Raw genomic sequence first — 24,090 nt, forward strand, 5'->3', positions numbered from 1 at the left:
GGTAAGACCACTGAGCGAAGAGAAGCCATTGAAGAATTCGCATATGCATCCTTGCGAGTGGCATAGCCAGGATTGCTGCCGCCATCAAACCTAGTACTTTCAATACCTCTGCTGCTGTAGCTTTGTTCTTTGTCACCAGTAAGCTGATGTTTTGGCGGAGAAGAGAGACTCTTTCGACAGGGAGACAAAGAGTGGTAGTTGAGGTATCTAATTCTGCTCCTATAAAAACGGTATGCTGCGATAGCTATAAGGCAGACTTTTCAAAGTTGATTGTAACACCCAATTGATGGCAGAGTGTCAGAGTGTATTGTGTTGCCTGAGTCAATTGATGCCTGGTGGCAGCGGTTAGCAGCCAATCGTCTAGGTATGGAAACACCTGGAATCCTAGACGTCTCAGGTGAGCCGTGACCACTGCAAAGCATTTGGTGAACATTCTGGGGGCTGTAGTGAGACCAAAGGGCAGGGCTCGAAACTGGTAATGATTGGCTCCCAGCGTCTGTTCATCTTTATGTGATAGTACGTGTCCTTGAGATCTATGGAGCACATCCAATCGCCTTTCCCTAAAAAGAGAAGAATGGACTGAAGTGTGACCATTCGGACCTTCTCTTTCTTTCCGAACTGGTTGAGTCTGCTGAGGTCCAAGATAGTCTCCAGTCCTCTGTTTTCTTTGGTACCAAAAAGAATCTTGAGTAAGTTCCGAATCCAACTTGGTCTGCTGGGACTGGTTGGATGACTCTTTTTTTCTAGCAATCTGTGGACCTCTATGATTGCTTGTTCCCTGAGATTGGGTGGAACATCTGGGATTCTCTTTATGTGAATGGGAGGGGAAGAGTACGGAATGAAATATCCTCTGGAAATGATGCTTTGTACCCAAGTATCTGATGTTATGTTTAGCCAGGCTTCTGGGTACAAAGACAAGTGACACCCGACTGCCTCCAGAGCCGAACATTCGGGCCCCCTTTCAGGGGCGCTGGTAGGGCTGACCGGAGAACTGACCCCTGTCACCCTGTTGCTGCGGACCCCCTCTGCCACGGGGGGCGGCGTCTTCCATTTTATAACCCCCTCCTCTGCCTCTAGAGAGGGTTTCTCCACGTGTGTCCCGAAAGGCTGCCTGTGCTTTTCGGAACCACATTTTCCCTCCCTTAGGGTAGGGCCGAGTAGGGCTCGAAAAATGGACTCCAGCGGCAGATAAGGTCTTGCCTTCCTGCTCACACCTGGTTAAAGTTTCCTTTACTTTGGGCCCAAACAGTGATGAGCCATCAAATGGTGTATTAATAAAGGAAGACTTAAAGGGTTCCACAAAGGAACAGAGACACATCCAGGCTTGTCTTCGAAGAGCAATGCCCGAACTAGCGGCTCTACTCGAACCATCAGCTGCATAGGATATGAGACACATGGACGAGTTTACCACTGAGTTTAGGGTAGCGAGCTGGGTGTTGAATTTGTCGGCCACCCCTGCAGCTACCGTACCCTGAAGACTATCTCCTAGCTCTTTCAGGAGATCTCTCTGTAGTCTCGTAAAGTGGGTTAAGTAGTTCAGTGATCGCAGAGAAAAAGTCGCTGAACTAAACATGCGCTTCCCATATCTATCCATGACCCTAGAATCTTTGTTAGGGGGATGGATAGAGGTGGATGTCTCAGATTACTTCCTTTTTGGTGGCTGCAGCTACCACCATGGCATCAACAGGCACTCCCTTTGTCAAAAATGGCTTGTCCAGTGGGGCAGACATAATTTTATTGGGTTTACGAGGAACAGGTTCCATGGCCTCCGGTGACTCCCATGCCTTACAAGAAATCAGTTCCATGAGCTCATCGTAAGGCAGAGACACCCAAGAAGTGTGGAAGGTTGAGACTCAAAAGCCTTCAAGAGCACGGACTCATCCTCAGTAGGGGTCTTGGACTGCCAATCGCCCCTCTAAGGATCTCTAGTATCTCTGCAAAGGAGATATCCTCATAGGGGGATCAAGGGGACCCTTCTAACTCATCTAAGTCCGTGTCAGATGCCAAGGACTCCTGCGGGGAGTCTAAGTGCCTCCTCTTGCACAATCTCTTCCTAGGCACCTCCTCAGTGGGGGGATCTGGGGAGGTCTCAGAAGAGTAGGGGACACCCTGTGGGGGTACTTGAGGCTCGGGGTCTCTACGCTTAGAGGGACCGGTAGATGAAGAAGCAGACACAGGAGCTTGAGGGGAGAGGGAAAGCTGAACCGATGCTGACATTGTCTTTGGAGACAAAACTCTCCTCATATCATTGAAGGCACCATGGCTCCAACGAGAAGGAGTGGACGGACCCGAGAATACTGTCCGATCCTCCCGCACCGAAACCTTGGGTTCCAAGCCTGTGGTAGGAGCCGAGCTCATTCGAGCCGAAGCCCCGAGAGGAAGAGTCGGCACCGACAAATCGGTTCGACTATCCTCCCCGGACCCGACGGGAGAGCGTCGGCTCCTAGAATCCTCGGTTGGCGCTGAGGACATCCGAGTAGATGGAGCCAATAACACCGGTGCGAGTATCGGCTCCAAGGTTCAACAACCAAGGGTTTAGTTTCCTTCAGCTCTGAGAGTCCAGTACAGCTTGGTGGAGGAGTAGACAAATCTGGCTCCATGGTCTTCGGCACTGACGAGCTGGTCGGGGCCGACAACAATTTGGCAAGTCCTGGTGCCTGCAAAAGCTTCTGCACTAGCCGATCCATGTCAAAATCTGAAAGGCTGACTGAGGACTTAGCTGAATGCACCGAAGGTGCTGATTGGAGCAGAGGGGAAGAAGGAATTTCAGAGACCGGCTCCAATACCGAGAGCAGGCTCCGAATCAAAGGTACATTCGGTTCCGATGTCTGTGGAACCAATGACCCTCCTTCTGAAATTTTTGCCTTTTTTGTCACTTTGAAGATTTGGATTTGGAGGATGTACTAGTACCCTCATGGCTACTCAACACCTCGGAAAACGATTGCTGTAGCAATCCCCTGTCTATAAGTTTCCTCCTTCTCTCCAAGAGGACTCTTGAAGAAAAGGAGTGGCAAATGCTGCAGGTGTCTTGGAGGTGTTTAGCCTCCAGACAGTAGACACACTGAATGTGTCCGTCAGTGATGGACATTTTCTGCCCACAATCTGGGCATTTTTGAATCCCGATTTAGGATGGGATTTCTCCTTCTCATCCGACATATTTAAATAAAACAAAGAGTAAACTGCAAAAGGTTAAACAGTAAAGTCCTTTCACTTGTAAGGATCCACAAACAACTAAGCCCAATACGGGCACTTTCTATAACAATGTAACTAGAGATTACAAAAATAAGGCTAAAGAGACCCACAGAAAAAAAGCCTGACTATTATAAAGATTAATAAGAGTAAATAGGGCTAAAGGCCGATACAAACGAAGAAGCCAACAAGGCACTAACTTTTAAACTATTTCTAACTATTGAAACTATAGATTATATATTGAAAAGACCTAATACTAACACACACTATTTTTTTAAACAAAAAGGAGAACTTTTTAAATAGACTTGCTGTTATTTTTTTCAAAAATGGTCCGAGCTAGCTGGATCACCGAGATCTCCCTTGCCGTGGCAAACTAGATCTGAAGTAATTCCAGCAGTGCATTGTGGGATAAGGGGCTTGGTCTTGAGCTACTGGCAAACCTTGAGCTTTGCTATTGGCCGTGCCCATCAGTGAGAATAAACGGCGAGATTTAACAACTTCACATCAAAAGTTAACAGACTTGGAACAACCATTTGGAAATAGTCCATTTTCACAGGTTGCCCCTTCTTAACTTCATAAGAAATGAACAAACTGATCTGAAGATCTGAAATATTTAGTTCTGTCAAGATTAATCCCTTAGTTATCTGTGGAAATCTAAGATATGGTGTGTCCCTTCTCCCTCACTTTTACGTTCAGGAAAGAAAATGGCAAGATGGACAGTTTGGCTTAAAGTAAACTCTGATAGCACTTTAGGCATAAAAAGGATTAGTTCTCAAAAAAAACCTGTCCCTATAAAAATGAGATAGGGTTAACTCACCGTAAAAGCATGCAACTCAGATACCCTTCTTGCAAAGGTAAGAGTAATCAATAAAACTGTTTTCCATGTTAAGACCTCAAGTCACGCAGATTAACTGGTTCAACCAGAAAAAGAAGTTATGTCCTTACCATAACGTTCCATGTGGAGTGTTCATCTCGCCTTGGTTATTACACATGGGTTCGGAGCCGATCCTCGGCTCCGTGCCGGCCGACTGCAAGCTCTGCATCGAGAAGAAGCTCGAGGACATCTAATACCCACAATCCCCCTCTGCCTATACCTCAGATCTAGTTTGCAAGCAAACCAGACATAAAGCACGCACACATGCCAACTATATACATAAAGTACATATATACAAACATACCAAGAGTATGATAGTAACAGTAATACTGCAACAGCAGAAGGAGAATACTCCAGACCAGGCACCAAATCGAACGTTCTTCCTAAGGGTGGGAAGGGTGGGAGTGTAATAACAAAGGCGAGATGAACACTCCACATGGAACGTTATGGTAAGGGCATAACTTCTTTATGTGAGAGTGTTCAATCTCGCCTTTGTTCTTACACATGGGTAGCGTCCCTAGCTCCATGATCCTGAGGAACTCAAGGGAGAACGTTCTTGAGCACAGTGGAACCAAAGGTTGCCCTATCCCTAGAAACCCTGTCCACTTTGTAATGAGAGATAAATGTATGTGGTTTAGCCCAAGTAGCAGCCGCTGAAATAGTGTCTAAAGGTAAGCGAGCTGCGTGAGCCAAAGATGTAGACACTGATCTGGTAGAATGTCCTCTGGGTTTTGCTGATAATGTTTGGTCAGAGGCTTCATAAACATATGTGATACAGTCAGTTAGCCATTTAGAAAGAGTTCGTTTCGTAACTGCAAGACCCTTTCTGCTGTCAGCAAAAGCTACAAATAGTTGATCAGATTTCCTGTGATATTTTGTTCTATCCAAATAAAATCTGAGTTGTCTATGGACGTCCAGTTTGTGCAACATATACTCCAATTTATTAGAGTGTTTTTTAAAGAAGGTGGGTAATTCAATGGACTGATTAATATTACTAGAAGAACAAACTTTGGGAAGAAAGGATGGATTAGTGCGTAGGGATACTCTGTCAGAATGAAATATTAAATAAGGATGTTTGACCGAAAGGGCCTGAAGCTCAGACACTCGTCTAGCAGATGTAATGGCCACTAGAAATAATGTTTTCCATGACAAAAATTTCAATGTGCAACTTGAAGCTGGTTCAAAGGGTGGCAACATCAATTTAGAGAGCAACAAGTTTAAATTCCACAGTGATGTCGGACTTCTGACTGGTGGTCTGATATGAAAAGAACCTTTTAAAAAGGCTTTACAAAGTCTGTGAGCCATAATAGGCGCACCACATTCTTCTACATGATAGTTAGAAATGGCAGCTAACTGTACTCTTAAAGTAGCCGGGGAAGCTCCTTCATGAAATAATTCAGTCAAGAACTCTAAAACCTTGTTTAACGGAGCTGTAACAGTGTCCAAATGATGTGACTCCGCCCAGAAGACAAAACGTTTCCACTTACTGGTGGAAGTCTTTGTAGTGGAAACTTTATGAGAAGCTACTAAAATATCTTGAACTGCCGATGTAAGGGGAACTGACCTGGCTAAAAAGGGAAGCGGAGCAGCCAAGCTGCTAGATGGAGAGATTCTAGAGATGGGTGAGGAACTCCTGACGAGTGAGTCAGTAGATCTGGCTCTGGGTCCAGCATCCAAGGTCCCCGAATGCGGTGATGCAATAGAAAGGGGAACCAAATTTGACGAGGCCAGAACGGGGCAATGAGAATAATAGTCCTCTGAAGGTTGTTGGCTTTCTGTAGAAACTTTGCAATCAGGGGAAATGGAGGAAAAGCATATAGGAGACCCGGGGGCCAATCGTGCACCAGCGTGTCCCTGGGGACTTCCCTGGAGGGTAATAGGGCAAAGTAGCTCCTGCATTTGGCGTTCATTGGAGACGCAAACAGATCGCAGGTAGGCTGGCCCCATTTGCGAAAAATCCTTCGCAACTGACTGTTTGAGGACCACTCGTGAGGCAATAGTATTGCCCTGCTCAGCCTGTCGGCTATGACGTTGGATGACCCGGGATGTGCGTTGCGATCAGAAAGCGACCGGTGGACTCTGCCCATTGCCAAATTCTCATGGCCTCTCTGCATAGTTGGTAAGACCTGGTTCCCCTTGCTTGTTTATGTACCAGACTACGGACATGTTGTCTGTCTGAACTGCAATGGTCCCTGGAGGAAGAAGGGGAGCAAAGTGTTGCAACGCCAAAACACTGCCCTCAACTCCAGAACATTGATGTGCAGATTGTACTCTAGATTGGTCCATTCGCCTTGGACTGTCTGTCCCTGAAAGATGCCCCCACCCTATCAGGGAAGCGTCCGTGGTTATAATTAAGCTGACGGTGCGGGTAGCACAAATGGTCTTCCGCTGGATAGGTTGCAAGTCTGTAACCACCACATTAGGTGTGATTTGCATGTTTTCGTTATCAATATTTCGTGAGTCAGTGGAAGTTGTTGGAATGACCATTGTGCAAACAGAAGCCATTGTAGCACTCTCATGTGCAGTCTTCCCAATGGTATCGCAATGAGGAAGCTGCCATGAGACCCAAAACTTTCAGAATAATTTTTGCTGGGGACTTTCTGGACGACAGTAGAAGGGAAATGTTGAATTGAAGTGCTACTATTCTTTCTGTAGGAAGTTTTAGAACTAACTGACGTATCTAATTCCGCTCCTATGAATAAGATATGCTGTGATGGCTGTAGCAACGATTTTTCGAAATTTACTGAAATGCCAAGGTGTGTACAAAGTTGTAGGGTGTAATCCCTGGCTTGTATCAGTTGACGCCTGGTGGTGGCAGACAGGAGCCAGTCGTCCAGATACGGAAACACCTGGAATCCTAGGCGCCTCAGATGAGACGCTACCACTGCCATGCATTTGGTGAAGACCCTGGGGGCTGTGGTCAGACCAAAGGGCAGGGCTCGAAACTGATAGTGACTGGCTCCCAGCCGGGCGCAAATGATCCCTGGACGCCCTGGCCATTTTGATGTGGTAGTATCGTCCTTCAGATCTATTGAGCACATCCAGTCGTCCTTCTGTAAGAATGGAAGGATCGATTGAAGCGTGACCATTCGGAACTTTTCCTTCTTGACAAAGGTGTTGAGATGGCTTAGGTCCAGAATCGGCCTCCAGTCCCCTGTTTTCTTTGGAACTAAAAGAACCTTGAGTAAGTTCCGAATCCTATTTGGTCCGCTGGGACTGGTTGGATGACTCTTTTTCTAGCAGCTTTGAAATTTCTGTAGCTGCTGGCTCTCGCAGATGGGGTGGTACATCTGGGAGTTTTCTTTTTGGAATGGGGGTGGATAGAAATGGGATTTTGTAACCTCTGGTAACAACGCTTTTTACCCAATTGTCTGAAGAAAGGTCTTGCCAGGCCGGAGGGTATAAAGCTAGCGACCCCGACTGCCTCCAGAGCAGGACAGTCGGGCCTCCTCTCAGGAGTGCTGAAAAGGTTTGCCAGGAGGTTATCCCTGTCACCTTGGTTTTGCGGACCCCTCTGCCGCCAGGCGGCGTCTTCCACCTCTGCCCCCTCTGCCTCTAGAGGGGCATCACCCTGTGTGTTTGGGAAAGATCCTTGGGGTTTTGAAACCACATTTTCCCACCACATTGCCCTTTGGGGTACGGTCTGGAAGGGTGGAAAACGGACTCCGACAGCAGACAGAGTCTTTCCCTCCTGTTCACACCGGGTAAGGGTCTCCTTTACTTTAGGGCCAAAAAGTGTGGCTCCATCAAATGGGGCGTTAGTAAAAGAAGACTTGAAGGCTTCCGCAAACGAACATAAGCGCATCCAGGATTGCCTACGAAGAGCAATCGCTGAAGCCGCTGCCCTACTCGATCCTTCGGCTGCATAGGATATCAGCCTCATGGACGAGTTTACAATGGACGGAAGGGTGTTGAGATGCGCTGTAACTTTCTCTGAGACAGCGGCATCTGTAGTACCCTGGAGGGTATCTCCCAACTCTTTGACTAGATCCCTCTGTAAACGTGTAAAATGAGTCAAATAGTTCAGGGAGCATAGAAAGCCGCTGAACTGAAAATGCGCTTCCCGTATCTGTCCATGGTCCTAGAGTCTTTGTTAGGCGGATGGACAGATGAGGAAGACTCCGACATCTCCTTTTCGTGGCGCTGCCACCACCATGGCGTCTACTGGAACTCCTTTGGTGAGGTAAGCTTTGTCCTGTGGTGCCGTGATGTACTTATTTGGCTTCCTAGGGACTGATTCCACCGTGTCAGGAGTCTCCCACGCCCTTCGAGCAATTAATTCCATTAACTCATCAAAGGGCGGAGTGACCCAGGAGGAGGAAGGACGGGCACCAAATGCCTTCAGCAAAACTGACTCATCCTCAGAAGGGGGGAGGGCTTGCCAGTCACCTCTCTGTTTTAGGATCTCCAAGATGTCAGAAAAAGAGACATCCTCTGAAGGTGACTTAGGGGACCCTTCTGACTCATCTAAGTCAGTATCAGATGTCAAGGATTCTTGTGGAGAATCCAAGTGTCTCCTCTTACACAGTCTTTTCCTAGGGACTTCTTCGTGGGGGCACCCTCCAGGGGTGGCTGAGACACTGGTGCCCGACGCTTGGACGTGGCCGTGGGTGCAGAGGAGGATAACGGTCCTTTGTGGGGAGGAGAAGCTGTACCTGCTGATGTGGTTGTCTGGGTAGACAACACCTTCCTCATGAGGTCGAAGGCCCCCGGGTCCCGAGTCGAGGTATCTCCCGGTTCCGAAGAAATGGGAAGAATCCCCGAAACAGGAGCCGAAGGCACCGACCCCGAGGACGGAACCGAGTCGATCCGTGTCGAGGCCCGAGAGGGAGAGTCGGAACCGAAACATCGGTCCGACTCTCGGTCCCGGAACCAAGGGCGGATCTTCGGCCCCGAGACTCCAGTACCGGATCGGATGGAGTCGAGGTGAACGGTGCCGACCGAGAAAATGACGGTTCTGGCACCGAGGGCTCCACAATCATCAGTTCAGCTTCTTCCGGCTCCGAAGACTGGACAGGTCTCGGAGGAGGAACAGATGGAGATAGTGACAGGCCTTCAAGTCTCGACATCAACTGAGAGGAGACCGAGATAAGCTTAGATAGGGCCGTATGCTCCATCAGTTTCTGCACCACACGGTCCACATCGGTGTCGGAAAGGGGCCTAGAAGAACGAGTCAAAGGGATCGAAGACGGAGCCGACCTCAGCAGAGTCGGTGGAGGGAGCTCCGTCACCGGTTCCAAGACTCGAGGCTCGAAACTGCCAACAGTTGAACACTCGGCCCGAAGTCTGTGGAACCGGTGATCTAACTAGACCGAAGAGCTCGGAGCCGATGACTTTGGCTCCGGCGCTTCGATTCCAAGACTTGGATGCCTGGTCTGAAGCATCCAGAGCCTCCTGGAAAGAGGGTTTCAACAATCCTCTGTCCATCAGTTTCCTGCGCCTATCTGTCATGACCCTCCCACTAAAAGAGTGACAAATAGAGCAGTCCTCTTGTAAGTGGAGAGGGCCAAGACAGTAGACACAGGAACTGTGGTTGTCTGTGACCGACATCTTTTGGCCACACTGACAACGTTTGAAGCCAGATTTTATTTTCTCAGACATAATGACAATAGAAAGAGACAGTCCAGTCCAGTAATAGTCAATTCCAGTAACAATGTCAAATCCGGTAATTGAAAGTCCGATTGTCAATTGCTTAAGAAGCAAGACTACAACAAATTCTTAGTCAAAAAATGATCCAAGTAGGGGTGGTAGGCCCCGAAAAACTCTATACCCGTTAGTTAAACTAAGTTAAACTAATCTAAGGTACCGAGAATTCTAATCCACTCACACACCGTACTCTAACTTTAATTGACTAGATTTTAAAGAAGTTTTTGAAAATTTAAACAGAATAGATAAATTCTTATCTGTAAAAAGCCTCGAGCTAGCCTCCAGCGATGCGTATGCAGCAGCGGCAAACTAGATCTGGGGTATAGGCAGAGGGGGATTGTGGGTATTAGATGTCCTCGAGCTTCTTCTCGATGCAGAGCTTGCAGTCGGCCGGCACGGAGCCGAGGATCGGCTCCGAACCCATGTGTAAGAACAAAGGCGAGATTGAACACTCTCACATCAAGTGTTAGCCTCTCTAACACAAAATTAAAAACCAAAGGAGGGGTCACCATTCTTCTTGGAGGCCTCTTATGCAAAAAAAACCCTTTTAAGAACATGAGACTGCATCAAAACAAGAGGATCCATGGGGAGATGTGCTGAAATCCAAACAAAAAAGGAATTCATAAATTTGCACTGTACAGAAGTGCAACCAGCAGAAATATATTTATTTTTTATTAGCTTTGGTTTATTAAATTCTACTTGTGAAGCTGGGATGGAAACTAGGATGCAAATGTGAAATAAATAAACTACAGGGTGTGACTTCAACTCTTACACAGGATAAATGAAATCCCAGGGTTTCATGCAGAAAATTAATGGCTCCAACCACATCAAGTGGACTGGAACTCCCTGACATGGAGAAGTATAGCAATACTGCTGACGCATCTAAATTCATTCATGTCTATTCCACCCCTCACCCCATTTCGGTTATTTCACAACTGATGCTAACCATATGCCTCTGCAGGGGGAAGCACACAAATGAACTTGGGAAAGTCCGGGATATCAGACGGCATGATTTATAAGTGTTTATATGATTAGGAGTCAGGCAAAAAAAATCACTTTTGCTCATTCATGCAGAGGTAGGATTTGAGATTCGACCATAAGTAGAGTGGATCAAAACCTACATTTTATCTCAATGGATTAAGAGGAGGTTTTGTTTTTGGTCAGATTTGTACTCCTTACTTGACTTTCTTTTACTTTCATTTGGTGAATGCAGCAACAGCTTTAATGCAAAAGATATTAGATGCTGACAATATTTACAACTTAAAAACCATTTCTCAGCCCATTTGGGACAACAGACTTCCCCTCATAAGGTTACCGAAGCTTGGGCCAAGAATCGCCTGCACCCCTAAAGGCATGATATGCTGGTGGCTCTGTATAAATCTTCAGAGGGGAAGAGTATCAAAGCCTCCTCAGAGGATGAGATCAAATCGGAAGTGATGATACAAACTAAAATTTCCGACAAGGACTGACACCATTGTAGTGTGTGGGGATAGAATTTCAAAATACTCCCAAGTGCTACCTTTGCACATTTCAAAATGTCACATTTTTGGCAAATGTTTCCTAAGGTATTTGGATAGGGGTCTAATCAATGTTGGTTATGCCAACACAACTCTGCTTATTTTCTGCACATCTTATGGGGCTATAAGTCTCATCAGAAGGTTTGGGTCAGAATGCACTCATCTGCTCCTGTGGCTTGTCAGTCTTTTATCCCATCCATCACTGACAAAAAATGTTGGCTTCTTTGGATTTATGAGGGTGGAGAAAAGATAAATTCCTATGTTCTGCATTGGATCTGGACATTGTTGTCTAATACCAATGATGCACTCATATCTTGGCAATGGAAGCTGATATCAAACAATATTTTCAAAGATGTTCACAATTATACGATTAAAGGGGATCACTGGGAATAATGAGCAAATGAAAGAGCTTGTACTGAGTTCTTGTCAATTTTTGCACTGTTATGACAGCTTCCTACAAACAAGTTTTATTTATTGTATCTGTTTCTCAATGGTCCTGGTTGTGACACAGTTGATCTTTTCTATGTTGCTGTTCCTCATGTTAATAAAGTTGGTTAAAAAATAGAGAATAACTAAGCTGACACAGCATCTACACAGCAAGAAATTAGCAATAATACATAATGAAGATGACAAGTGATAAGGTGCAGTGAAACAAATGTCTATGCCCAAAGGCAGGTTGAGAAACAAACTGTCTGAAAACATAAACATTAAACTGGACTGACCTTGTCCACTAATTGGAAAAGAGTAGAAGTATGGTTGAATTGAAATACAAAGAGAGCAATGCAAAACTGAAAGATTTTTGGGACAAATTATCATCTTTAAGAGTGAAGCACCCTGGAACCATTTTATGGTAGAGGTAAGTTTGACAAGCTGCAAAAAAAAGATATAAAGAAGAGACCAGCTTTCACAGCACTATGGCTAAAGTGGAGGGTCTAGAAACCTGGAAGAATTTTAGATGCTGAGCTGGCTTGAAAGCCTGTGATTCCAGTCCTACTGGTTGATGATGATGGACCTCCTCATGTCACATAATTAATTTTCACCAAATAATTAAGAAAGGGCTGCAAACTCAGGAATCTTCACCAAAAATACAAACAGCAACATCCAAATACTGTTAGAAACAAATAACTGGAGGATATAGGAAACCACATGCTTATGTATTCAGCACATGATGTCAAGCGGATATTGTTGCAAGCACAGTTATCACTAAGTGTGGAAAGTCCTGAATAAAACATTGCCATATTCTCACTGCTGAAAGTTTATCAACTATCTTAGGGCCATCAAGGATGGTCTTTGAAGACCGTGTTTTATTTTGTTAGCATAAAGCTAAGCCTTTGTACCTTTTGATATTTACATTATTAAATCCCCATTTTAAGCAGTAACATTGGTACACACATATGAACAGAAGAGAAAACAAACAATTGTAACATTTTTATGCAGTGTGTATGTATGTATGTGTATGTATAGATATATATATATATATATATATATATATATGGGTCCCCTTGACTTCATCGACACACCGAAACAACGACGCTAAGAAGACGGAGTCGAGAAGACCGATGCGACAGATGATCGACAATGTGAAATCTCGACAGCCGAAACACCGACATGGGCAACGTGTGAGCGAGTAAGTGTGCGATAGTGAGGGATTTAGCGTTAGGGAGCGGACAGGTGAGTGTGTGCTAGTGAGGGATTTAGCGTTAGGGAGCGGACAGGTAAGTGTGTGATAGTGAGGGATTTAGTGTTAGGGAGCGGACAGGTAAGTGTGAGCTAGTGAGCAATTTAGGGTTAGGGTGCGGGAAAGGTGAGTGTGCGGTAGTGAAGGACTTTAGGTGTAGTGGCGGGTTAAGTGAGTTAGGGTTAGGGTGCGGGTAGGGTAAGTGTGCGATAGTGATGGAATGTATGTTTAGTGGCGGGTTAAGTGAGTTAGGGTTAGGGTGCGGGTAGAGTAAGTGTGCGGTAGTGTCGGACCTTAGGGTTAGGGTTAGGGTTAGTGCATGTATAGTTGTGTGTAATGTGTAGTTTACGTTTTGTGTGTCGGTGTTTTGGGTGTCGGTGTTATGGTGTTCAGTTTTGTGAGTTGTCGGTTTTGTGCGTTTTTGGTGTTTTGGTGTCGTTGTTTTGAGTGTCGGGTTTGTGGTGTGTCAGTGTTGTGATAGGGATCCATATATATATATATATATATATATATATATATATATATATATATATATATATATATATATATATAAAATATATATGTGTGTGTGTGTGTGTGTGTGTGTACGTATGTATATGTATTGTTAACAATCACCATTCACTCAAACATTATATAAATTACTGCATTCCCTTAAACCTCACTCCTCCTCCTGAGCATTATTCTGCATGTATTGTTCCCATAAATTCCATTTATTTCCATGCAATATGCTTATTTCTTTTCCCTAAACATCCCACCTCTAATTCTTTCATCTGCTTTACAATATTCAATACTTCAATTGTAGCTGGTTTAGATCTTGTTTTCCATTTTTAGTAATTTCCTTGTTTTGGCAACCAATAATATTAAACGTAGGCTTTATTATGCCTAGGCAATTCAGAGCCTATGTCCCAACTCAAAAGAATAATTTCCTTAATTATAATGATTTGCTCACCCAACATTTCTGACAAAATACTCTGTACAGAATTTTTTTTAAATCTATCAACTTGTTACTTTCTGAAAAACATGTTCTCAAGTACCTCTCTCTTTTCTACCACACCTTCAGCATTTGAAGCCTATGTGAGGAAAAATCATCTGAAATCTGCTTAGAATATAAATATACCTATGCAAGCACTTCCAAGCAAAAATCCTAAACCTTCTGGACCTTGCTACATATTTGGGAGCCATAAAAATGTCCTCTCATCATTCCTTTGTGAACTGATTTTCCATTCTCTCTTTCCAATCTTTTCTAAGCTCCCATGACTGATTCTTATAGTTATCAAACGCTACTTTACAAACAAACAAATCAAACGCTACTTTATATGCTATACTAATATCACTTTTTTAACAGCAGCATCTGTTGTAGCTTCAACCAAAAACTCTACAAGGGATTGTCTTTGACTTAATACTCTCCTATCCCTTTTTGTCTATACTCTCTTATTAATCACTGGTAGGGAAAGCAGTCTCTTCTACTTGGCCACTTCTCATTCTATTGCCTTTCCCCCTCTAGTTATTTGCTCTCAATAGCTTAATTCCTTTGCTAATTTTCTCCAATTAATTCCAGCCCCCCTCCTGCCTACTTTCTACAGCCCTAACAGTCACCCCTACTGGCAAAATCACCTTTCTCCACTCTAGTAATAGCTTATTTCTTAGAACACTTTCTGCTACTTTATAAATATAATAGTATGTGTCACTGTCATTATCATTAAGAATCTATATCCAAAATCCTACTCTCTCCTTATTTCTCAAACTCTCTCCCTCCCTGCTTCATCATCATCCCTTTCTATTTTGACTTATAATCTTCTGCTTGTAGTATGCATAAGAGCCTTAACTGTGTAGCTCTAAAGCATCCCTTTAAATCAGATAATCTTAAACCACCTTGTTCTAAGGGAAGAATCAACTCATCTCACTTAACTCTTGCCCTCTTCCTACTCCCAAATAATTTCCTTCAAAACATCTCTGGTTGATAAAAATATGCCCGACCTGTATATAAAACTAAAGGGACTAAAGATATTTTCACTGTTTGTATCTAACTAATAATATCCATAATCAAAAGTTTAGTTATTTATTTTTTGTATTAGATGTTTAGTTTCTTCCCACATATCCTTTGCTGCTATAATAGAAAAAGAAGTTATGTACCTACCATAACGTTCCATGTTAGTTGTCTTCTTCTCGCCTTCTTTCTTGCTGGTTGGGTTTGGAGCCGATCCTCGGCTCCGACTCGGCCATCTTCAAAAGCTCGAGAGGTGTTTACTGGCTCGAGGCCATCCTATATCCCATGATGCCTGGTGCTAGATACTCAGATCTCGTTTGGTAAGTCTACCTGCAGACAAAATAAGGAAAGAATCCTATGCTAGAATGCATAAATCCTACCAGAGAGGCTACTAGGCAGAAAGGAATAGCCAGAGAAGACTCAGCCAGTGAAAAACCATAAGGAACTCTTCTCGGTCCACTAGGATAGGGGGATGGAGGGTGGGACGCAAGAAAGAAGGCGAGAAGAATGCAACTAACATGGAACGTTATGGTAGGTACATAACTTCTTTATGTTAAGTTGTCTATCTCGCCTTCATTCTTGTTGGTTGGGACAGCGTCCCTAGCACCTAAAATCCTGGGTGGCTCATCGGAACAAACTCTTCAGAACAGTGGAACCAAAATCAGCTCTGCTCCTGGAAACCACATCCAACTTATAATGCGAAATGAAAGTATGTGGGTTTGCCCACGTAGCCGCAGCACAAATAGATTCCATGGGCAACCTAGCCTGAAAGGCCACCGAAGTGAAGTGGCTAAAGTTCTGGTGGAGTGACCTTTTGGTTTAACTGGCAATTCTTTATTCCTCAGTTGACAGATAAATTTGATGATAGTAGTCAACCACCTGGATAAGGTTACTTTGGAGACTGGAAGACCTTGTTTACCCTCAGCATAAGACAGAAAAAGTTGGTCCGATTTTCTGATGTCCTTAGTTCTATGCAAATGAAAGCCTAGTTGCCTGTGAACATCTAACTGATGCAATTTATATTTCGCCCTGTTGGAGTGGTTAGGAAAAAACACTGGAAGGTCTATGGACTGATTCAAGTTATTCTCTGAAGAGACCTTAGGAAGGAAGGAAGGATTAGTCCTGAGAGCAACCCTGTCATTGTGGAACACTAGGTACGGAGGACGGATACAAAGAGCCTGAAGTTCTGAAACTCTTCTGGCTGAAGTAATAGCTACCAGAAAAAGGGTTTTCCAAGATAAAAACTTCAAGGAACAAGAAGCTGCAGGTTCGAAAGGGGGCAAAATTAGAGAAGCTAAAATCAAATTTGGATCCCACGGAGGTGGAGGATCTCTCACTGGGGGCCTGAGCAGAGTGGTTCCTTTGAGAAAGGCTTAACATAGCTTATGAGACATGATATTATTTTCCGACAGGCCAATGTGAAAATTTGAAATTGCAGCTAACTGAACTCTAATTGTAGCAGAAGCGGACCCAGCATGAAACAGTTCCGCAAGAAATTCCAAAATGTGTGCACAGGGGCTGAAAAGGGGTCTATACTCTTAGCCTCTGCCCAGGAAGAAAAATGCTTCCACTTACTAGCGTAAGTTTTTCTAGTCGTAGACTTGTGCGATGATAAAATAATTTTGCGCACAGAGGGGGAGATATCTGGAAGCCTGGCTAAAGTTGGAAGTGGAGCAACCAAGCAGTGAGCTGGAGAGATGGTAGGGATTGGTGCAGCCCACCCGATTGATGGATCAGAAGGTCTGGAAATGGGTCCAGAGTCCAAGGCTGCTCGAGAAGATGACGATGCAGGAACGGGAACCATATTTGTCGAGGCCAGAAAGGAGCAATGAGGATAATTTTGCAGCCCAATATGGTAGCTTTCTGTATTAGCTTCGGGATTAGGGGAAACGGAGGGAATGCATTAAGAAGTCCCTGAGGCCAATCGTGGACTAGAGCGTCTCTGGGGGAATGTCTGGGAAGAAAAAGGAGAGAGAAGAAATTGTTGCACTTGCTGTTGAAGGGAGCTGCAAAAAGGTTGCAGCAAGGTTGGCCCCATTTGCAGAAGATTTGGTCTGCAACTACCTGATTCAGAGACCACTCGTGAGGCATGAGAATTGCTCTGCTCAGCCTGTCTGCTATGACGTTGGACCTCCCAGGGATGTGCGTTGCGATCAGAAACTGTTGGGAAGAGATCGCCCACTGCCAGAGTCTGAGTACTTCTCGACATAAGGGGTAGGACCTGGTTCCGCGCTGCTTGTTGATGTACCACACTACTGACATATTGTCCGTCTGAATTGCAATGGTCCCGGTAGGAAGAGAATCCTGAAGAGCTTGCAACGCTAAGAGCAACGCCCTCATCTCCAAGACATTTATATGCAGATGGTACTTGTGAGGTTGCCAGGTGCCTTGGACTGTTCTGCCCTGATAATGCCCCCTCCCCACCCGATAAGGGAGGCGTCCGTGGTCACCATAGCAACTGGAGGGGGGGTACAGATGGTCTGCCCTGGGGAACTGATGGGGAGACCATCCACAACGCAAGGTGCTTTTTGCATGCTTCTGTGATCATGATCATGTGCGACATGGGAAGCTGCTGGAAGGACCATTGGGTGAAAAGAAGCCACTGGAGAATCCTCATGTGAAAACGAGCTAGAGGAACGAGTATGATAGCTGCTGCCATGAGACCCAGAGTTTGGAGGACAAACCTGGCTTGAATTCTTTTGCATGCTAATAAAACCCTTCACATGTTGGCGAATCGCTAATACCCTGTCTGGTGGAAGGCTCGCTGACATGTCTTTTGTATATAAAATTGTGCCTATAAACGTGATAGACTGACAGGGCGACAATGCAGACTTTTCGAAATTTATTGTGATACCTAGTCTGGAGCAAGTCTCGATAGTGTAGTCTCTGGCTCGCAGAAGGTGATGCCTGGTGGTAGCAGTGAGGAGCCAGTCGTCTAGATATGGAAGCACCTGGAATCCTTGCCATCTCAGGTGAGCGGTAACTACTGCCATACATTTGGTGAACACCCTGGGGGCTGTGGTGAGACCAAAGGGCAGAGCTCTGAACTGATAATGGCTGGATCCCAGCCGGAAGCGAAGGAATCTTCTGGAGCGTCTGTCCATTTTGATGTGGTAGTACGCATCCTGAAGATCTATAGAGCACATCCAATTGTCCTGACCCAGAAAGGGTAAAATGGACTGTAGCGTGACCATCCGAAACTTCGTTCTTTGTACACAACTGTTCAGTCTGCTGAGATCCAGAATGGGTCTCCAGTCCTCTGTCTTTTTTGGTACCAAAAAGAACCTTGAGTAAATTCCGGATCCTTGCTGGTCTGCTGGGACTTGCTGGATGGCCCTTTTTTTTTTAGCAGTTTTGAAACTTCTTGAACTGCTTGATCCCTTAGATTGGGTGGAACATCTGGAAGGGACTTGTTTAACCATAAGGGGGTGCAAACAAAGAGAATTCTGTAGCCTCCGGATATAACAGACTGTACCCATTTGTCTTGTGTTATGTCTTGCCAGGCTCTTGGGTACAGAGATAATCTTCCCCCGACTGCCTCCAGAGGTGGGCAGCCAGGCAACCCTTCAGGGGTGCTGGAAGGGCTTCTCAGAGAAGGATTCTCTGCTGCCCTGGTTTTGCGGACCCCCTCTGCCACGAGGGCGGCATCTATTATTGTTCCCTCCTCTGCCCCTGGATGGGAACTCACCACGTGTGTCCGGCAAGGCTCCCTGGGATTTCCGGAACCACATCTTTCCACTCTTCTGACCCTTGGGATATGGTCTGGAAGGAGTGGAAAAACGGACTCCCATGGCAGAGTCTTGCCTTCCTGCTCACACCTGGTAAGGGTGTCCTTCACCTGTGATCCAAAAAGAGAGGAACCATCAAAGCGGGTGTTGGTGAAAGACGCTCTGCAAGGTTCCGCAAAGTTACATAGCCGCATCCAAGCGTGCCTCCTTAGGGTAACGCCTGTCCCTGCAGCTCTACTCGCACCATCGGCTGCATAAGAAATGAGCCTCATGGAGGAGTTCACCATTGAATTAAGAGTCGCCAGCTGGGAGGCTGCCTTAGCCTGGGCCCCCTCAGCTGATGGATCTTGGAGGGTATCTCCAAGCTCTTTAAGGAGATCCCTTTGAAGACGGGTAAAGTGGCACAAATAATTCACAGACCTCATGGAAAAGGTCGCTGAAGAGAACATCCGCTTCCCATATCTGTCCATCGTCCTGGTCTCCTTGTTAGGGGGATGGACAGATGAAGAAGTTTCTGCCAACTCCTTCTTTGTGGCCGCTGCTACCATCATGGCATCAACGGGGACACCTCTGGTCAAAAACCGTTTGTCCTGTGGTGCAGTTATGAATTTAGCGGATCTTCTGGGGGTTAGTTCCACTGTGTCTGGTGCTGACCACGCCTTCCGAGCCACCACAGACATCAGTGGGTCGAAAGGCGGAGACACCCAGGAGGTGGAAGGTCGGGATCCAAACGCATCCAGGAATACCGACTCATCCTCGGAAGGGCTTAGGGCAGTCCAGTTCCCCCTCTGCCTAAGCATCTCAAGGATGTCTGAGAAGGAGACATCGTCAGAGGGGGATCTCGGGGACCCTTTCGAATCCTCTAAGTCAGTATCTGATGTGACAGACTCAGGGGAGTCAACATGCTTCCTCTTGCATTTCTTCTTATGAGGTGATCAGGGAATGATCAGGGGAGGCCTCGGAAGAGGAAGATACACCCAAGGGGGTGCCCTGGAGCGTTGGTTCCCCACGCTTGGGGTCTGGAGGAGGAGCAGAGGCAGACGCAGGCACCATAGTGGGAGGAGCCGATGGGGATGATCGTGGGGCTCACTCAGGGGCCAGCACACTCCTCATGACTTTGAAGGCGTCCCTGTTCAGATGCCGAGAAAGCTCTGGTTCCGAAGAGATCAGAATCTCTCTCTGCACCGAGAGGGACGGCTCCGAAGCCGATGTAGGAGCCGAGCTCACCTGCGCCGAAGCTCCAAGGGGGAGAACGGGGTCGGACAAGGGTCCGATGCCACTCACCCCCTCGGAGCCGATGAGGGAGTCTCGGCGCCCAGACCCCTCCAAGGATGGTACCAAGGAAGTGATCGGAGCCGATGACGGAACCAAAGGAGAAGGTATCGGTGCCAATGGTTCCACGACTCGAACCCCAACGAACTCCAGCTCCGAGCTCAAGGGAGGAGTCGGAGGAGGAATAATTGCAGACATGAATGGAGCCGACACCTGATGAGGGGGCTGGACAACATTTTGGCTAGGGCCTGTGATTTCAGCAGCCTACTGACCACTCTTTCCACGTCGTGATCTGAAAGCCTTGAGGACTGAGAAGAGTGGGAGGACCGATGACTGTGCTCCGATTGGAGCAGAGGAGACCTCGGAGCCGAGCGTATCGACTCCAAGGAGGGAGACCTAGATCTCTTTAGACTCCCCAAAGGCTCCGAAGTTTGTGTCGGAACCGACTGGGAGGCAGGCACATTGGTTCCGGCCGGAACCGAGGCAGAAAGAATAGCTTCACCCAACGACGGCTCCGAACTGGGAGCCGAAGACTTAGGTGGCTTGGAGGACTTCACGGGCTGAGCCTTAGCCAGTGAATCCTGGGGCTTAAGTAAACCCCGCAGGATTAACTTATTGTTACGCTCTTGCAGGACTCTTGGGCTGAAAGCATGGTAAACCGAACAAGAGTCCTGCAGGTGCACAGCGCCCAGATAATAGACACAAGAAGTGTGACCATCCGTCAGAGATATCTTCTGACAGCATGAGTCACACTTCTTGAATCCGGACACCTTGGTATCCTTGGACATCCCTGAAAAAAAAAGGAACACCAAGAACAATACACTACAAATAGCAGGTAATAACTATCACACACACTAAGTTACTACACCCAAAAAACAGCAAAGAAATACAAACAATACTCTATGGTACCAACACCAATTAAATCTAACTAGGTAAACACTAAATACTTTTTTTTTTTTTTTGAAAGAGAAAAAGGTTAGCCTCTAATTTAAACGGCTACCTAAGAGAAGAAGTGAGGGGGGGGGGCTCTCTAACTAAAACGAGTTTCCTGAAGAGAAGTGGGAGGGATACAATAAAGAAAATATAAATACAACGAAGATATACTAAGAAAAGCTGTAACTACAACAAGCAATCTATACTAAAAACCCTAAAGTTTTATCAAAAATACAGATAATATAATGAAAAAATACGACTTGAGCCAGTAAGACAACCTCGCAGCTGAAGCGGCAAACGAGATCTAGGTATCTAGCGCCAGGCATCATGGGATATAGGATGGCCTCGAGCCAGTAAACAGCTCTCGAGCTTTTGAAGATGGCCGAGTCGGAGCCGATTATCGGCTCCTAACCCAACCAGCAAGAATGAAGGCGAGATAGACAACTTAACATTTATTTTTAATCCAAAAACATAAATACTTCATCTTATCATGTTCCCCATAACTATAGGTAGTGCTGAACAGTTCATTTGTGGGCACATAGCTTACTGCTATAGCTTTTGTTTTATCTTCATTAATTCTATATCGTAAAAAGAATTGAGACTGTCTAAAAATATTCCATAAAACCAAAATGTCTTCTACTGGATTTATCTAGTACAAAATAATATCATCTGCAAGTAAAGCTAACTTTTCTTGATTACAATAGCATTTATAACCTAGGATTTGTGAGTCCCTTCCTTTCTTTTCCAGTTGCTCTAAATATAAAACAAATAACAAAAGAGGAAAGAGGACACCCATTCCACCTTAATTCTTGCCTCCAACAATTCTTATGTTCTCTTAATTAACTATATATTATCAGGAAATGCAAATGCCACCTTTGTCACACTCATAAAATCCCATTTGATTCTCTTGACTGCTTCCTCTGCAACAAGACTTACCAAAATGAATGGTGCTTTATCACATTTTGCTTACCTCTGGACCATCACTGTATTATTAATGTTGTCAAATGTTTACCCCTCTCCATAAAGCCATACTGATCCATATATATTCTGGCAACACCTTTGCCATTCTGTAAGTTAGTACAGACATAACAGTTCATAATCATGGTTTAAAATTGAAATGGGTTTATATGAAATTGGATCTGAAGGATCTTTACCCTCTTTGGGTAACACAGCCACCACAGCTTTCATTTAAGATGTTGGTACCCCCCCTTAAAATATTGTTAAATAAATTCTTCCAGCTCTTTATCGCTTTCTCACCTCCCGATTTTGAAACTTCCACAGGAATACCATCCGTACCTAGAGACTTTCCTGTTAATCATGCACCACTATTTTTATCTCATCTCTTCCTCTCTTAGCTGTTTCTTTGTTGATCCTCATCTTCTTCCAAACCTGGCATAATTAAGTCTTCCATAAATATTTCTGTGTGTGCCTTTTCTTGGTTTCAGCATTCCTCTACTTTATACAATTCTTCATAAAATTTCTTAAATATCTCAAATACCGGTGTGGGATCTCTAGTTATTTTTCATGTTGCAACCTCCATAAGTTCAGTGACAATCCTTTTTACTTTCTATTGCATAAATTGTTCTGAAAGTTCTGTGCACTGGAGTTACTATAAAAAATTAACAGCAACCTTTCTAAACTCTTGCGTATTGTCCAATTACTCCCTTGTTTTCCCTTTAGCATTCTGTAGTTGCTCGTTTTCTTTTTCTGTGAGATTTCAACAAGTATTATCCACAATCTGCCAATAAGTTAACATGATTAAGAGCGACAGGTACAAAATTATCAGTAATAATATATTCATTAACAAATATAAGACATAACATATAACACAGAACAAACTACAGCAACATGGGTAGCAGTTATAACAATACAATTGATCAAAAGCACCAATGAGAGTTAAACTTCAGCTATATTACACAAGGTGTTTTCCAGCATTCACCTTTGGTGAGTAGCTGCTGCTGTACCCTGCTTAGTGCCACCTTAGACAATAAAGATAGATGCTTCAAAATGCAAAATGATGTTAAGCAATATTGTTTGCAATATTGATATACAGAGAGAGTTATTAGCTTAATTATGCCTTATACACTACCTAAATCTGAGTAATTTAAATATAGTTATGAATATGCACTGTGCAGATATCAACTGGTGGTTAAACAACATTATTATAATATTCACTTTTACAGCTAATGGAAAAATAATCCCATTTTAACAGGCAAATCAACAGCAGTGCAAAAGGTAATGCAGAATGGATACATTTCCAGGGTCCAGTCTCGAAGAGACCTAAAAGGAGCAGGTTCTGTAAAATATAATAAAAGCAGATTTGTCTCCTATGTGTATATCAACCTTTGTTAGTAATTTACAGACATAAAGGGAAAAAACTGATACCTAGCAACTGCATAAGAGTGCATTCCTGCTGTTTACATTTTTTAGTATATGCCCATACACAGTTCTGTAATTCATCCATTTCTGCCTTCTTTTTATGATACTCTAAGGCCATTGTGGATTCCGAATACTGTGTTTGGTACTGCTTCAGAATCTCTCTGTACTGATTTACATGTTCTTGATACATCTTTCTGTAAGAATAATTATACAACAGTTATTTAGTGATTCTCTGTTGGTACTTTAATTACAGGTGCAGAAAACTTTTAAAGGGAGACCCCCCCCTTAGTAATACTCCATATGGTACAAAAGAAGACCCCACCATTACAATAAGCAAAATAATAATAAAAATAATAATCATTGGCAGTAGCACAGCTTTTTAAGCAAAATACTACTGTAGACTGGGTATACAGTAGTCCATAATCACAATGATCAGGTGCAAGATAGGCACAACGTAGTTAAAAATAAATACAAATTAGACATAATATGGTACAATTCAAGGGTATGAGAAATTTAGACAGAAAGCTTAAAGAGGAGAAAATAGCCCTTACAAGGTTTAGAGTTTAAAACAGTTATAGTCTGAACAATCAAACAGCATCTTATTGATTGTTGACAAAAGTGTGAAAAAGAGGAAGATCTAGTGGGAGCAAAAGTGGGAACAGTATGAATGATAAAACAAATGTGCTGTAATGTGATACCAAACCTCCTTGTTTTACTCAAGTCAAAGGACTGCATGATTAAGGACAAAATAAAGTTATGTGAACATATTCACTATAACAATACATTAATATTAGCTATAATGAAAGTACATTTCTGTGAATGTGCTCACCACATGAATAAATCCTTGAAGGAGAAATAACAGAAATAAATACAAAACCAAATTCAAA

The 24,090-nt window shown here is 44.4% G+C and overlaps 1 protein-coding gene across 1 annotated transcript in view; it reads right to left on the reverse strand.

Moving 5' to 3' along the window:
* Positions 1–24,090, reverse strand: part of CCHR6.PART0H14orf39 (chromosome chr6.part0 C14orf39 homolog) — a 744,895-nt gene that overhangs the window by 112,124 nt on the left and 608,681 nt on the right. Inside the window, exons 6-7 of the mRNA XM_044073583.1 lie at positions 23,210–23,397; positions 23,078–23,120 (exon numbers count right to left, since the gene is read on the reverse strand). Of these exons, the coding sequence (XP_043929518.1) occupies positions 23,078–23,120; positions 23,210–23,397 (231 nt within the window). The remainder of the gene's footprint in view (positions 1–23,077; positions 23,121–23,209; positions 23,398–24,090) is intronic.

This window comes from Protopterus annectens, chromosome 6.part0 (assembly GCF_019279795.1).
Source record: "Protopterus annectens isolate FY-2018-M chromosome 6.part0, PAN1.0, whole genome shotgun sequence".
Classification (NCBI taxonomy): Eukaryota; Metazoa; Chordata; order Ceratodontiformes; family Protopteridae; genus Protopterus; species Protopterus annectens.